General features: G+C 44.4%; 1 protein-coding gene across 1 annotated transcript in view; it reads right to left on the minus strand.

The window, feature by feature from the left end:
• The window catches only part of dclk1a (doublecortin-like kinase 1a), a 351,798-nt gene that overhangs the window by 174,259 nt on the left and 160,391 nt on the right, over window positions 1-17,148 (minus strand). The window contains exon 3 of the mRNA XM_060826980.1: window positions 12,643-12,745. Within this exon, the coding sequence (XP_060682963.1) occupies window positions 12,643-12,745 (103 nt within the window). The remainder of the gene's footprint in view (window positions 1-12,642; window positions 12,746-17,148) is intronic.

Consider the following 17,148-nt stretch of genomic DNA (forward strand, 5'->3'; position numbering starts at 1 on the left):
CCTAAGTACAATGAAAAGTTTTGTTTTGTGTGCAGTTTTGGCAAATCATATCATATCATAGGGTGATAGAACAGAGTGAGGATGACAAGATCACAGCTGCAAAGAAGCAGAAAAAGCAAGATCAACATTAGATTTGAAATTAGAGAGGTCCATTCAGCAGTCTAATAACAGCGGGAACAAAGCTATTCTCAAACCTGTTGGTGAGTCAGTTTAAGCTTCTGAATCTTATACCTAAAGGAAAAGATTGGAAAGATTCCAACCCGTGGGGCGGGGATTGGGTGGGGCATGGTCTTTGATGACGCTGGCTGCCTTTCCGAGGAGCAAGAAGTGTAGATGGAGTCAATGGAGGGAAGGTTGGCTTGGTCTGGGTTGCCTTCACAACTCTGTAGTTTTTTATGGTCATGGGCAGAGCTGTTGCTGTACCAAGCCATGATACATCCAGATAAAATGCTTTATATAGCGCACTTATAAATGTTGGAGAGAGTCCTTACAGACATACCAAATTTCCTTTACCTCCTGAGGAAGAAGAGAGGCTGTTGTGCCTTCTTGGTCATTGCATCAATGGGAGTGGTCCAGGATAAATTGTTAGTGATTGTCACTCCCCGGAACTTGATACTCTCCACCTCAGCTCCATTTATGCAGAGAGGGGCCTGCCCTGCTCCTTGCTTCCTGAAATCGATGATCAGCTCTTTAGTTTTGCTGACATTAAATAAGAGATTATTATCTTTACACCACATCACCAATCACTATGACTCCTTCCTGTATTCCGTCTTTTCATTGTTTGACACCGGCCTACAATGTTGGTTTTGTCAGTAAACTTGTAGGTGGAGATCAGATGAGATTTGTCCACACAGTTTGGGTGAACTGGGAGTGCAATAAGGGGCTGAGTATGTAGCCTTGTGGAGAACCAGTGTTGAGGATTGTCATGGAGGGGATGTTGTCTCTCCTCTTTGATTGCAGTCTGTGGGTCAGGAAGTTGAGGATCCAGATGCAGAGGGCAAGGCAGAGATCTAGGTCTCAGAGTTTGGAGATTAGCCTGGCTAGAATTAGAGTTGAAGACTGAGCTGTAGTCAATAAGTAGAAACGTAATGTAGGTATTCTTATTATCCAGATGTTCCAGGGATGAGTGTAGGGAGATAGCATCTTCCATGGACCTGTTGCTCTGATAGGCAAATTGCAAGGGATCAAGGCAGGCTGGGAGGCTAGAGTTGATATGAGCTATGACTAACCTTTTGAAGCACTTCATAATTATTGAGGTGAGAACCACCAGGCAATAGGACTGTGGGAGGAAACTGGAGCATCTGGACGAAACCCAAGCAGACATGGTGAGAATATGCAATTTCCACGCAGACAATCGTCTGAAGATGGAATCAATCCTAGGCCCTTGGTGCTGTGAGGCAGCAGTGCTAACCACCAAGTCACTGTTCCATTTGTTCTGCAAACGTTAATTACCTCTGCTGAGCCCTTCCCTCCTTTAACATTTTTCCATAATTTTCCACGCAACCAACCCTATTAGCTCCACACATCAGGTTTTGTCTGTCCTGGGAAGTATTAACTAGAACTGTATGCTTGTGTTATTCAGATGGTGTGTAGTGCTTCAATGATTGTTCTTCATGTTACAGCCTGTAGATATTGTAGTTTTGTATACTTGATCTTAAAATGATCCTGCCTGTCCTCCAAGAGACAGTGTATTTTAAATTTAAAGTTACCAGCTATTGACGTATACATAGTAAACCTATTTATTGTTCAAGACTCACCCTACTTTCTGCAGAAGAGTTCATGTCAGCATTTTTCTGTGGAAGCAGACACTGGCCATTCAGCCCATTAAGTATGTTCTGCCATTCAATGAGATCATGGCTAATTTGATAATATTGAACTGCATTTTACTGTCTTTTCCCTATAACTCTGATAAAGAATTTCTTTATCTCCACTTGAAATATACATGATGAATCAGCTTGATGGTCCTCTGCAGTAAGGAATTTCACAGTTTCACCAAATTCTAAGAGAAGAAATTCCTCCCTGTGTTAACTGCCAATCTGCTTATTCTGAGGTTCTCGCCTCCAGTCCTAATCTCTCCCACAAAGGAGAAACTATTTTTCTGCATCTACCCTGTCAAGTCGCCCAAGGATCTCCTTTGTTTCAATAAGGTCACCTCACATATTTCTAAATTCCATAAAGTGCAGGCCCAATCTACTCAACCTCTCCTCTAAAAACAGTCCCTTCCTACCTGGTATCAGACTAGTGTACCTTCTGTGAACTACCTCCAATGCCAATATATATTTCCTGAGGTGCTCACAGTATTCCAGCTGTGGTCTGACTATTGCTTTGTAGATAGTTTTAGCAAAACCTTCCTACTTATATACTCCATTTCCTTTGAAATAAAGGCCAACATTCCATTGCCTCCCTATTACCCACTGAAGTTGGACGCTAGGTTTTTCTGATACATTAATTAGAATTCCCAAATCCCTCTGCTTTGTAGCTTTCTGCAGACTTTCTCCATTTAAACAATATTCCACTCTTCTATTGTTCCTACCAAAATGCATACCCTCACATTTTCCTACATTACATTTCATTTACCAAGTTTTTCCTCACTCAACTAACCTGTCTCTTTCCCTCTGTAGATACCTTTTGTCATCCTCACTCCTTGCCTTCCCAACTATTTTTGTGTCATCCACAACTTGTTTATAGCATTTTATAGTACCTTACTTTCCTCATCAAAATCATCAATATATACTGAAAATAACTGTTGATTTTGCTGCACTTTGGATGCTGCCTGAACTGCTGTGCTCTTCCAGCACCACTAATCCACTCCTAGCACTCATCTCTGTGACACTCCACTAATTCCTCCGCCTCCGCCGTATCTGCTCCCAGGAGGACCAGTTCCACCATAGAACACACCAGATGGCCTCCTTCTTTAGAGACCGCAATTTCCCTTCCCACGTGATTAAAGATGCCCTCCAACGCATCTCGTCCACATCCCGCACCTCCGCCCTCAGACCCCACCCCTCCAACCGTAACAAGGACAGAACACCCTTGGTGCTCACCTTCCACCCTACCAACCTTCGCATAAACCAAATCATCTGCCGATATTTCCACCACCTCCAAAAAGACCCCACCACCAGGGATATATTTCCCTCCCCACCCCTTTCCGCCTTCCGCAAAGGCCGTTCCCTCCGTGACTACCTGGTCAGGTCCACGCCCACCTACAACCCACCCTCCATTCCTGGCACTTTCCCCTGCCACCACAGGAACTGTAAAACCTGTGCCCACACCTCCTCCCTCACCTCTATCCAAGGCCCTAAAGGAGTCTTCCACATCCATCAAAGTTTTACCTGCACATCCACCAATATCATTTATTGTATCCGTTGCTCCCGATGCGGTCTCCTCTACATTGGGGAGACTGGGCGCCTCCTAGAAGAGCGCTCTAGGGAACATCTCTGGGACACCCGCACCAATCAACCACACCGCCCCGTGGCTCAACATTTCAACTCCCCCTCCCACTCTGCTGAGGACATGGAGGTCCTGGGCCTCATTCACTGCCGCTCTCTCACCACCAGACTCCTGGAGAAAGAACGCCTCATCTTCCGCCTCGGAACACTTCAACCCCAGGGCATCAATGTGGACTTCAACAGTTTCCTCATTTCCCCATCCCCCACCTCATCCTAGTTCCTAACTTCCAGCTCAGCACTGTCCCCATGACTTGTCCGGACTTGCCCTACCTGCCTGTCTCCTTTTCCACCTATCCACTCCACTCTCTCCTCCCTGACCTATCATCTTCACCCCCTCCCCCCCCCTCACCATTGTACTCTATGCTACTTTCTCCCCACCCCCACCCTCCTCTAACTTATCTCTCCATGCTTCAGGCTCACTGCCATTATTCCTGATGAAGGGCTTTTGCCCGAAACGTTGATTTTGCTGCACTTTGGATGCTGCCTGAACTGCTGTGCTCTTCCAGCACCACTAATCCACTCCACTGATTGCAGGTTTCCATCCTGAAATTTCCTCCCTCTCCCAGCCTGCTGCCTTCTGGTGTTTAGCCATTCCTCTATCCATTGGATTGATATCAACAAGGGGGATTGGTGTCAGTGAATCTACCCAAGGCATCCTGGATGGTTCCAACATGTACAAAATATCGATGTATGTAGGCTCTGTAAATATGCATGGGTTGAGTACCAGAGGCATAAGCCTCATCATGAGTATCCCTAGTCACCCAGAAGCCATCTTTTGATCTTGCATAATGGGAGTTGTCACACCTGAATATGACAGAAGGAAGTTAATATTCACATAACATAGTTCAACAGGGTTTATGTGAAAGTATTAGCTTTTGGAGCATTGCTCCTTCATCAGGCACCTAATGGGGCAAGATCATAAAACACAGAATTTATAGCACAAGATCATAGTGTCATGCAACTTGTATGATATATTGATATATTGAACAAATCTACATTGCTGTTAAGTCTTTCATCTTACAGAATGGCCCATTAAAAGATGAAAGATTTAACAGCAATTTAGGTTTGTTCAATATATCGTACCAGTTGCATGACATGATCTTGTGCTATAAATTCTGTGTCTTATGATCCTGCCCCACTAGCTACCTGATAAAGGAGCAGTGCTCCGAAAGCTAGCACTTCTAAATAAACCTGTTGGACTATAACCTGGTGTTGCATGATATTTAACTTTGTCCACCCCAGTCCAACACCTGCACCTCCTTGTCACAGAATGGAGGCATTGTGACTGTTGACAGTCTAGCATTCCTACTGCTTGACTTGTGTTCAGCTTGACAGAGGGCATTGGAAGGACTTCTGAGTTGAATGTGGCAGCAATGGCATCATTTACTCTGTGGGGATTAATTCCCTTAAGATGCTTCAGGTAGCAGGGTGGCAAAGCCTGTCAAATTCTGTCCTACCCATGAAGTTGCTGCATTTCCAATTTAAATTCTAATTTCAAATGAATTGAATTGAATTGATTGTCACGTGTACTGAGGCACTGTGAAAAGCTTTGAAGCATCCTGAAGTTGTACATTTTGAACTTCATTGTTCATTGATCATCTCTTACTAAGATGTATTTGTAGGGTCGGGTGCAGCATTATGGTCAACAAAATAAATTACATTATCCAGGACGGGAGCCAGCACTGGGATCAACAGCAGGACTGATGATGCACTGTGAACACCCTCTCATTCCTATCATGGTGCTGACTCTAAAATGACCTGTATTACATTGAGAGCACAGTTCTGGTGTTGTCTGCATCAGGACCACTTCCTTTATGACCTATGTCCCCTTTGGATTAGTCATTACCAGCATTTGACAGAATGTACTCTCGGGTCAAGTGGCCACTTCCTGATCAAGTTAAACTGTTGGCTCTCACTGAAATGGATATACATTTTCTGGCCCAGAAACAGTTTGCTCTTGAAATTGACATTATTGTAGTAGAGAGGATAGGAAACTCAAAATGACAGTTTTGGTTGGTCCATACACTTAAGTTGTGATAATGGTAGATTTGTATTCACTTCAGGCAGAGGGGAGAATTGTTTTTAACAGAAGGAACTATACCTTTCTTCTGCTTTAAGTTCACTGCAATGACTAATGAGTACAACATAGAGTGGAAAGAAAATCTTAGCAACAGAGAATGTTTAAGCCAAAATCTGATCTTCTCAGTTTTAGCACTACATCTTTAGACTGGATGTTTACTATCAGGGCTGAAAATGTGTTGCTGGAAAAGCGCAACAGGTCAGGCAGCATCCAAAGAGCAGAAGAATCTACGTTTCGGGCATGAGCCCTTCTTCAGGCTCATGCCCGAAACGTCGATTGTCCTGCTCTTTGGATGTTGCCTGACCTGCTGCGCTTTTCCAGCAACACATTTTCAGCTCTGATCTCCAGCATCTGCAGTCCTCACTTTCTCCTGTTTACTATCAGGCACCTGGCCTGTGGAATGGGTAACCTGACCAGTTTATCCTTCATGAAGGTGCCCTGATCAGCGTGAAGAGCAGAACAGCCAGACCAGTGCAGATTACCATCTCTGAATCCCTGCAGTTTCAGAGATCTGGGGAGTTCCGGCTGGAGGGTCTATGATCACCAGGTGCAAGCAACTTAGTGCAGAAATGCTCCTGCTCCTTCCTAAATCACAAAATAATTATAAACAATTACTTGGTCTTCTTTTGCTGTACCATTTCCTTTCTCTGGTGTGGTCAAAAGAAGTGGTAAAAGGTCATTGATTTGTAATGTTAACTCATGTTTCTGACTCCATAGGTGCTGCCGACTTCACTGAATATTTAATTGTTCACTACCAAACACAATTAGATGTGGCAGCACTGTAGAGCTGAGATCTGATCCATGTTTTGTGGAATTTACAGTAGCTCAGTCTATCACTGCTTCAGCTGTTTGACATGCAAGTGTTCCTATGTTACAGCTTCATCAGGTTGACCCTTCATTTCAGGTATTCCTGATGATATTCCTGACATGCCCTGATGTACTCTTAGAACATAGAACATAGAAAAATACAACACAGTACAGGCCCTTCGGCCCTCGATGTTGCGCCGACCGAAGCCTAACTAACCTACACTAGGCCAATAACCTCCATATGCTTATCCAATGCCCGCTTGAATGACCATAAAGAGGGAGAGTCCACTACTGATACTGGCAGGGCATTCCATGAACTCACAACCCGCTGAGTAAAGAATCTACCCCTAACATCTGTCCTATACCAACCTCCCCTTAATTTAAAGCTGTGTCCCCTAGTAACAGCTGACTCCATACGCGGAAAAAGGTTCTCACTGTCAACCCTATCTGAACCCCTAATCATCTTGTACACCTCTATCAAATCTCCCCTAAACCTTCTTTTCTCAAATGAGAACAGCCCCAAGTGCCTCAGCCTTTCCTCATACGATCTTCCTACCATGCCAGGCAACATCCTGGTAAACCTCCTCTGCACCCGTTCCAGTGCCTCCACATCCTTCCTATAGTATGGCGACCAAAACTGCACACAATACTCCAGATGCGGCCGCACCAGAGTCTTATACAACTGCAACATGACCTCAGGATTCCGGAACTCAATTCCTCTACCAATAAAGCCCAGTACGCCATATGCCTTCTTCACAGCACTGTTTACCTGGGTGGCAACTTTCAGAGATCTGTATACATGGACACCAAGATCCCTCTGCTCATCCACACTACCAAGTAGCTTACCATTAGCCCAGTAATCCATCTTCTTGTTACTCCTACCAAAGTCAATGACTTCACACTTAGCTACATTGAACTCCATTTGCCACCTTTCTGCCCAGCTCTGCAACTTATCTATATCCCGCTGTAACCTGCCACATCCTTCTTCGCTGTCCACAACTCCACCGACTTTCGTGTCATCCGCAAACTTGCTCACCCAGCCTTCAAGGCCCTCCTCCAGGTCATTTATAAAAATGACAAACAGCAATGGTCCCAAAACAGATCCTTGTGGAACACAGCTAGTAACTGCACTCCAAGATGAACCTTTACCATCAACTACTACTCTCTGTCTCCTTCCAGCCAGCCAATTCCTAATCCAAACCTCTAATGCACCCTCAATGCCATACCTCCATGATTTTTGCAGTAGCCTACCATGGGGTACCTTATCGAACGCCTTGCTAAAATCCATATACACCACATCTACTGCTTTACCGTCGTCCACTTCCTTGGTCACCTTCTCAAAGAAAGCAATAAGGTTTTTGAGGCACAACCTGCCCTTCACAAAACCATGCTGACCACATTATTTCTATCCAGATGTTCATAAATCCTATCCCTTACAATTCTCTCTAAGACTTTGCCCACAACAGAAGTGAGACTCACTGGCCTATAGTTACTAGGGCTGTCCCTACTCCCCTTCTTGAACAAGGGGACCACATTTGCTATCCTCCAGTCTTCTGGCACTATTCCTGTAGGCCACAATGACATAAAAATCAAGGCCAATGGCTCCGCTATCTCCTCCCTAGCTTCCCAGAGGATCCTAGGATAAATGCCATCAGGCCCAGGGGACTTATCTATTTTCGCCCTTTCCAGTATTCCCCAGACCTCTTCCCTACATACCTCAAAGCCATCCATTCTAATCACTTGTGACTCAATATTCACATCAGCAACAATGTCCTGTTCCTGAGTGAATACTGACGAAAAGTATTGATTTAGTGTCTCTCCAATCTCCTCCCCCTCCACGCACAACTTCCCACTACTATCCTTGACTGGACCGATACCTACCCTAGTCATCCTTTTATTCCTGACATACCTATAGAAAGCCTTTGGGTTTTCCCTAATCCTACCAACCAAGGACTTTTCATGTCCCCTTCTCACTGCTCTTAGCTCTCTCTTTAGATCCTTCCTGGCTACCTTATAACTCTCAATTGCCCCAACTGAACCTTCACGCCTCATCTTTACATAGGCCGTCCTCTTCCCTTTTATAAGGGATTCCAATTCCTTATTAAACCACGGCTCCCTCACAAGACCCTTTCCTCCCTGCCTGACTGGTACATATTTATCAAGGACACCCAATAGCTACTCCTTGAACAAGTTCCACATATCATTTGTGTCCTTCCCTTGAAGCCTATTTTTCCAATCCACACACCCTAAGTCATGCCTCACCGCATCATAATTTCCCTGCCCCCAGCTATAACTCCTGCCCTGCAGTGCACACTTATCCCTCTCCATCACTAGAGTAAAAGTCACTGAGTTATGGTCACTGTCCCCAAAGTGCTCACCTACCTCCAAGTCTAACACCTGGCCTGGTTCATTACCTAGAACCAAATCCAGTATGGCCTCACCTCTTGTTGGCCTGTCTACATATTGTGTCAGGAAACCCTCCTGCACACATTGGACAAACACCGACCCATCTAACGAACTCGAGCTATAGCTTTCCCAGTCAATATCTGGGAAGTTAAAGTCCCCCATAACAGTCACCCTACTACTTTCACTCTTCTCCTGAATCATCCTTGCAATACTTTCCTCTACATCTCTTGGACTATTAGGAGGCCTGTAGAAAACTCCTAACAGGGTGACCTCACCTTTCCTATTTCTAACCTCAGCCCAAACTACCTCAGATGGCAAGTCTTCCTCCATCGTCCTTTTCACCACTGTAATACTATCCTTGACAAGCAATGCCACACCTCCCCCTCTTTTACCCCCACCTCTGACCCTACTAAAACATTTAAACCCTGGAACCTGCAATAGCCATTCCAGTCCCTGTTCTACATAACTTCATCACCTCAGGGGATCTCCCATCCACTGCCTCCAACCTCATAGTCCCACAACCCCGCACCGCCCGTTTCTACCTGCTGGTCTCTTACCCGCCCTTGATCTATTTATAGCTAACTGCCGCCGCAACATTAACCAACTCAATCTGTCCACCCCTCTTACTCACTCCAACCTCTCACCATCAGAACGTGCAGCCCTCCACTCCCTCCGCTCCAACCCCAACCTCACCATCAAACTGGCAGACAAAGGAGGCTCGGTAGTAGTTTGGCGCACCGACCTTTATACCGCTGAGGCCAAACGCCAGCTCGCGGACGCCTCCTCCTATTGCCCCCTTGATCATGACCCCACCTCCCACCACCAAACCATCATCTCCCAGACCATCCATAACCTCATCGCCTCAGGGGATCTCCCATCCACCGCCTCCAACCTCATAGTCCCACAACCCCGCACCGCCCGTTTCTACCTCTCACTTTTTACTGTCCCTGTTCTACCCACGTCTCTGTAATGGCCACAACATCGAAGTCCCAGGTACCAACCCACGTTGCAAGTTCACCTACCTTATTTCTTATACTTCTGGCATTGAAGTATACACACTTCAAGCCACCTTCCTGTTTAGCGGCACCCTTCTTCGAGATCGATGCCTTGTTCCTTACCTCCCTACACTTAAGGTCCTGTACCCTAAAGCTACAGTCCAGGTTCCCCTGCCCCTGCAGACTTTGTTTAAACTCTCCCAAAGAGCACTAGCAAACCTCCCCCCAAGGATGCTGGTGCCCCTTAGGTTCAGGTGGAGACCATCCTGTTTATAGAGGTCCCACCTTCCCCAGAAAGAACCCCAGTTGTCCAGAAACAGGAATCCCTCCCTCCTGCACCATCCCTGTAGCCACGCATTTAACTGTTCTCTCTCCATATTCCTCGACTCTCTATCACGTGGCACGAGTAACAAACCAGAGACAACGACTCTGTTCGTTCTAGCTCTGAGCTTCCAAGCTCCCTGAAAGCCTGCCTAACATCCTCACCCCTCTTCCTATCTATGTGGTGCCAACGTGGACCACGACCTGGGGCTGCTCCCCCTCCCCCTTAAGGACCCGGAAAACACGATCAGAGACATCACGTACCCTTGCACCAGGGAGGCAACATACCAATCGCGAGTCTCTGTCGCCCCCACAAAACCGCCTATCTGTGCCCCTCACTATTGAGTCCTCAATAACTATCGCTCTACCTTTCTCCGCCCTTCCCTTCTGAGCAACGGGGACAGGCTCCGTGCCAGAGGCCTGACCTTCATTGCTTACCCCTGGTAAGTCGTCCCCCCCACAACTATCCAAAACGGTATACTTGTTATTGAGGGGAATGACCGCAGGGGGTCCCTGCATTGGCTGCTTCCTCCCAGTCCCCCTCACTGTCACTCATCTGTCTATAACTTTCAGAGTAACTACTTCCCTAAAGCTCTGATCTATGACCACCTCTGCCTCCCGAATGATCCATAGTTCATCCAACTCCAGCTCCAGGTCCCTAACACGGTCTTGGAGGAGCTGGAGATGGGTGCACTTCCTGCAAGTGTAATCAGCAGGGACGCTAATGGCTTCCCTCACCTCAAACATCTTGCAAGAGGAACATTGCACTGCCTTTGCTGCCATCCCTCTAAAAGGTAAACTTTAAAAAGAAAACTGGATCTAAAGAAACAAACAAGCAAAATGCAGCACTTACCTGCTTACCACAACAGGTCTTATTATTAGGTTAGAGGAGGAGGGCGGGTGGGAGGCTCTACCCCTGTAGTGCCTCGGGTTCCTCGCCTGCGCGCTTTTATAGAAAAAAAACCTTCCCAGGTAAGCTAGCGCGACACCAGCTTCCGGGTCCACTAGGCGCTTAAAAAAACACTTTAAATTTTAACCGTTAAAAAAAACACTAACTGGACTATACCGCGACTTAAAAAAAACACCACCAGACAGCCATTATCTGCTCCGCCGAGAGAGTGAGGCCAAAGGCTTGGAGCTGCATGCCTTTATAGAAAAAAAACCTTCCCAGGTAAGCTAGCGCGACACCAGCTTCCGGGTCTGCTAGGCGCTTAAAAAAACACTTTAAATTTTAACCGTTAAAAAAAACACGAACTGGACTATACCGCGACTTTAAAAAAAAACCACCAGACAGCCGTTACCTGCTCCGCCAGGTTTGGAATGTAATGGTAGAGTGCAGGATATGTCAGGCCATAGGTTACAGTTTGTTGAATACAATTCTGCTGCTGGAGATGGCAAGGTCAAAGCAAAAAGAGATAACTTGGGCAAATGTTTCCAAACCTCTTGAAAACATTTCTATACTGTTCTTCTGGGGTTTCCTCCAGGCTTTGCCAGAGCTATGGCAGTCAACACCCAAGGAATTTCTGCACAGGAGAGGTACAAGAACATTTGTGAGGGGTCCAGAAATGATGCCAAAAAGGTACAGGCCAAAAGAGCCTTTGGCTCCAAGACCAATACATGGTAAGGCAGTAGCATTTTGGGTTGTCTTTATGTTGCCATTCTCAGATTAGGAAAAAAAAACCTGATGTGATTCCTGTCAATACACTTGAATAGGAGTCAGTAATGGCAAAAGTGAATTCTGCAGATGCTGGAAACCAGAGCCTATATTGGAATGACACTGGAAAAGCACAGCAGGTCAGGCAGCATCCGAGGAGCAAGAAAATTGACGTTTCCTGATGAAGGGCTTTTGCCCGAAACGTCGATTTTCCTGCTCCTCGGATGCTGCCTGACTAGGAGTCAGTAATGTTAATGGTATCATTGTGCACCCACACCACACTGAAAGTAGACGTCATACACCCATCGATTGTAGCATCTCCTCAGTGTCTCACTAGCCACGTCCCTCAGCTGGTCATCGCCTTTGCCACTCTGTTGGCTAGATCACTAATTGCCTGCTTCACCATTTCACTCAGAATGTGGCAGCGAGTGAGACAACAAGGGTTCTTTCCGAACGTTCCTCTGGATCAACAGATTTCTCACACATTTTACAGGCAGAATGCTGCTTCATAAACTTAAGTATGAAGCCATGACACAAATCCTGTGACATTGCTGACAGCCTTGTTATGGACACTGCGCCTGCATGGGCTGAGTGTATTCCCTACAGTTGCAGTGGCAACAAATGCAGCCCCAAAACGAATCTTGCCTCCAACCACCATTCAGGAATTCCTGCTAGGAAGTGGCCATCAGATGAGAGCAGATAAGACTAAGTTTTTAACATCCTTTCTTCAATAAGATGCCCAGAAATGAACAAGATACTCCAAATGTGGTCTTATCGATGTATTGTAGAGATGTAGCATCATTTCCTTGCTTTTACACTCTACGGTCAGTGGCTGTCACAATCTTGGAATTGTTTTTTTTCCTGACAATGTAACATTCATTTGTTGTTTATTTTAGTCGAGCTTCAATTTATATGCCAAAAGAAACTTACCGTTTTCATCCAGTGAGAAGTCATCCTGTGCATAGCGGAACTTCTCAGGACCACAGGCAACAAAAATGTCATCATCACCAAAGAAATCCTGAAGGCACATCACCTAGAGTGGACAGAAGAATAACAAGGTAAGGTATCCCATCACAATCAAACCGACAACAAAATGTGTGTACACAACCCACCTAATTCTCCTTCCAGCTGATCTCAACACCATGGAAAAGCAGGCTGGTTTTTATAAAGGGTGGCATATTGAAAACCTACCAGTTTCTCTTTTATTTTACTTTGCTTGGACTTGAATCTCTGTTGCTAAATCTTGTATTCACCATCATTGCTCCAGAACCTCAGTAAAAACAGAACTTTATATTTTTCTACAGCATTATGGACAATGTAATTCCCTGACCAAGATTTCACTTGGCTTATCTGTGCAGGGTTCCTGGCTGATATTGAATGAAATACAAACAAAATAGCTGCATCTGACTTTTTAAAGCATCACTTTTGTTCTAATGATCAAGGACAATGCTCCCTGCCACCATCTACATTTATCCAGGAATTTTACGATTCAGTCCACAAAGAAGTTTGTGGATATATACTAAATATATACTGAGCATCCTTCTGATGGTGACTTCATTATTTTGCCCACAGTGGCACTACACTTAGTTTTAAGACCTTGAAAGCCTCCATTCAAACTAAAAGGTTACCATGGTTAAGCATTTCTAGTGTAAGGTTTAGATTAGAACTTTTAACTTATTTGTTTTTAGAACAGATGCTAACTCACTTGCTACTTCTCCCACCATTTTCTATCTTTCTTTCAGATTTACAGCATGATTTTGATTGTATCAGTGCTAAATGTGCATGAAATATTGTATTTCAATATCTATGACAAAAGACTGCAAGTATATCAGAAATTATCAGTCTCCAACAGGGATTCTCTGTTTGTAAACATCACAGGTTAAAATTCCATATTTACTCAATATAAATGTCCAATACAGAGAAAGTTTCCCTTTACCTACAGGTCACTTTTCTGGTTTATTAGTTTTCAAAATATTTTATTTGCAGTATATAAATTGTTTGTGTCTGATAAATGGAGCTTGCAAGAAATTGCTCTTAAAAGTCTAGATTTTTGATTTCCTCCTGAAGGCACAGGTATCAGATTTCCAATACCACAAAGTGTGGTGATTTTCATATGAACTTAGGACTCAGAGCAGAATCCTATAAGGACCTGAGCAATATGGCGAGGTGTGTGGCAGAATTAAGTGAAATGTCCAGTGAGGCATATCTCAAAGTCAAGAAAATCTTACCACATCTTTAATGGTTTTTGCAAACAGAGCGGTGAGATTCTTGTCAGAGAGCAGTGAGTTGCCAATTGATAGTGATTTACACTTGTTAAGGTCTATGTTAACAGACCAATTCATCTCATTTATTACTAATTTTTGTAATCAACCTCTTCACAAATGTTATCACACACCTCTCGAGCAGGTAGGACTTGAACCTGGTCTCCCAATCTAGGGGTAGAGATGCTACCACTGCACCACAAGAGGGTCCATTTAGAAACTGGTTATGATCTAACAAAATTCTCCCAACAAATTAGACATCAGGCAAACTCAACGTTGGAAACCAGAAAAAGTGGTTGGCAAGTTGAGCTCGCCACTTGCATCAAATGACCCCCATGTTGGATACTAGACACTAAAATATCAGAGCAAGCTGCATGGGCACTATTACATGTTCCCCACATGTGACTGGCACTGGTATCTTACATGTGCCAGGCTCTAACAGCCCTCATGACATATCTCAGATTCACTCAGAGGGCGTGTCTGCAATTCAACGATGCACTTCCAGCTGCACCGACAACTATCACTATGATGCTGCAGCAAGGATCAACTAGGCTGCATCTTCAGGCTCTTTATTTTGGTGTCATAGCACTCACACATTGAGTCTACCTTGATGCTCACAGCAACTCTGCCGTGCATTTCACTGCCTTGACTTCATGCACGTAGGTACCAGGCTCATGTCACTGCTGGTTTGCGTTGTCATTTAGAGCAGACACAAAGCTAGGAAGTTTGCAACCGTTGCCAGTAGGCCTCAGTCCAGTCAAGGGAGACTGCCTTTGCTCAGGATGCTCCAGCATAGCAAGTCAAGGGAAGCGAACAGCATGTGATTTGATGGAAAGTGGGTACAACAGCAGAGATAGAACCCAAGTGGCAACTTTGGAACAGGCTGGCATAGACTGGCATTATGACTTCCACAGCTTGTCCTGGAGGTGCAAGAAGTCCAGACTCTGTACCATTCCATTCAGCATGACCTCCAGGCAAAATGGAATGCCAATCCATCCCCCTCAGTCAAGTTTACAGCAAATGTCAGGAACATGACACGATGCATGACAGGCTTTTAAAGATGGCACCTATACCAGGGATGCCGGTTAATCTGGGAGCATTGCTTAGTAAAATATGGTGTAAATCGGACAAAATGCACATTATGGGATGGGAATGGTAAATAATGCTTAATTTGGCAAGATAAAGTGAGAAAACTCAGTGACAATTCCTCCATCAAACTTTTTGTGACTCACACTTAGCCAAAATACCTTGAGGTTCAACCCCTAGACAACATCAATCAGCCATTCAACTGCAATTACATTTAAAGCTAAAGTTGATCGAGCCCTCAAATAACTAGGCACCCTTACTTACCAGCAGATGGCAGTCCAGAGAATGGACTTTCACAGCCTAGGTGACACAAGGACAACCATGTCTGCTAATGCTAAAGATTAATTTATTTAAAGATTTTTTATACAATTTCTATGCCTTTCTATCTTTTCCTCCAGGAAAATGATCAATATCATTAATTTTAACGATGAAAAGCAGTTTACAGCATGGAGTGCCCCTTCACCAACACTATTTCAATCTGCTACTACTAATAATTGGGACTTACTGAGAAATATGATACTGATAATTAGACCCAACCAAGAGAGGCGATTTTTTGAGTCCCTTTAATCTTCAATACACATGTCGATAAGGTTTTGGAAGCAGCATCAACAGGAATGTTTAAACAGGAACTGGAATAAACTTGTAAAGTAAAAAGCAATACAGCCTGATTGGAAGACTACATCCAATGCACAAGTTCTCTTTTCATAATAGTCGCTGCCTTACTCAGGCAAGTTTTTAAAGGTCATATGTCCCTCAGTGTTTGAGTGAATAGTCAAGTGAGTATGGAGAGGTCGTTCGGAGAGGTAGTTGGGTTAGGTTGGTCAGGGTCATGGGGAGGTCAGTCAGATGGAGGGGTGGTGAAGTTGGTACATACAAGGGTGGGATGGTTAGTTGTGATGCTCAGTTGAGTTACTCCGGTTTATCCTTAGGTTCGATTATAACTGATGTAACTCAACATTCCAAGGCTAACTATGTAGGTACGCCCCCTCCATCACCACCAAATACCACCACCACATTCCACACAGCTTCATATCTGATCCAAGGATTCCCTGGCAGAGGAAATCATTCCTTTGGAAGTTTAAACATAGACATTAATTTCAGTATTTAAATGTGCAATTAGACTTATGAGGTCCTGATGTGCATCTCCACTGTTGTACAGCCAATCTCGATAATCTACATACTGGAAGATATGATTGCTATTTTTTCAAACCCAATGGTTGAGAGAGACATCTCCAACAGCAACTTCGTGACTTTCAAGTTTATCACACATTTATTCTCAGCTGACGTTGCTGAGACAACTGACGTGAAATGAAGATGAGTGCTATGACCTCATCCTGATTTTCATATACATTTTGGGTACCTTAAGCGGAAAGCGATTTTAGATTAGATATTTATTTTCATGTGCATTCCAAAGGACATAGCTGCAAACAAATTTAAATATAGCTCAATTGACTTTGAGTCTGATTTTGTAAAGACACAATTCAAAATGGAAGTAAGTAACCAGAGACCAGAACCAAAGTTGTATGCTCAACCTGTAAAGGCTCCCCTGTATTAGTTTTCAGTCTAGCTGAGGCTTCATGCAAACTTAAGGGTTGGAGCCCAGAGTGAATTTTGTTAAAGACTGGTTCTCAATCACTGATACAGCCAGCTTGTATTGACCTCCATTAGAACTGAGTGACAATTTAACTACATTTTTATTTTGATTAATTTTGATTTGGATGTTGTTAAGCAATTTAACTGTTCCAAACCTGCTGTAAGTGGTCTTTCCAGGGATGTGCACTCTCCTGGATTCTGGGCTATGAGTTCTCTTACTCCATTTAAATCAAATGGGAACTCCTTTGTTGTTTCGAGTCTGCATACCAGCAGCAACTACAATGGGTTGCCAGCCCAGAATCTGAATAAAATGTTAACCATTTGGCAGAGGCTTGGCTTTGTTTTGGGGTTTTGCTATGGGCTGACCCAGAGTCCCTCTGTTCAGCACATGTCCTGAGTGAGGCTATACAATTGCCTTCACTCAAGTGGTGTTCGCCAAACTCAGGTGGCCTAGTGACAGTGTCCAACTCCATTGACAGATCCTGTAACTCTAATG

This window comes from Hemiscyllium ocellatum, chromosome 6, assembly GCF_020745735.1.
Source record: "Hemiscyllium ocellatum isolate sHemOce1 chromosome 6, sHemOce1.pat.X.cur, whole genome shotgun sequence".
In the NCBI taxonomy this organism is placed as follows: Eukaryota; Metazoa; Chordata; class Chondrichthyes; order Orectolobiformes; family Hemiscylliidae; genus Hemiscyllium; species Hemiscyllium ocellatum.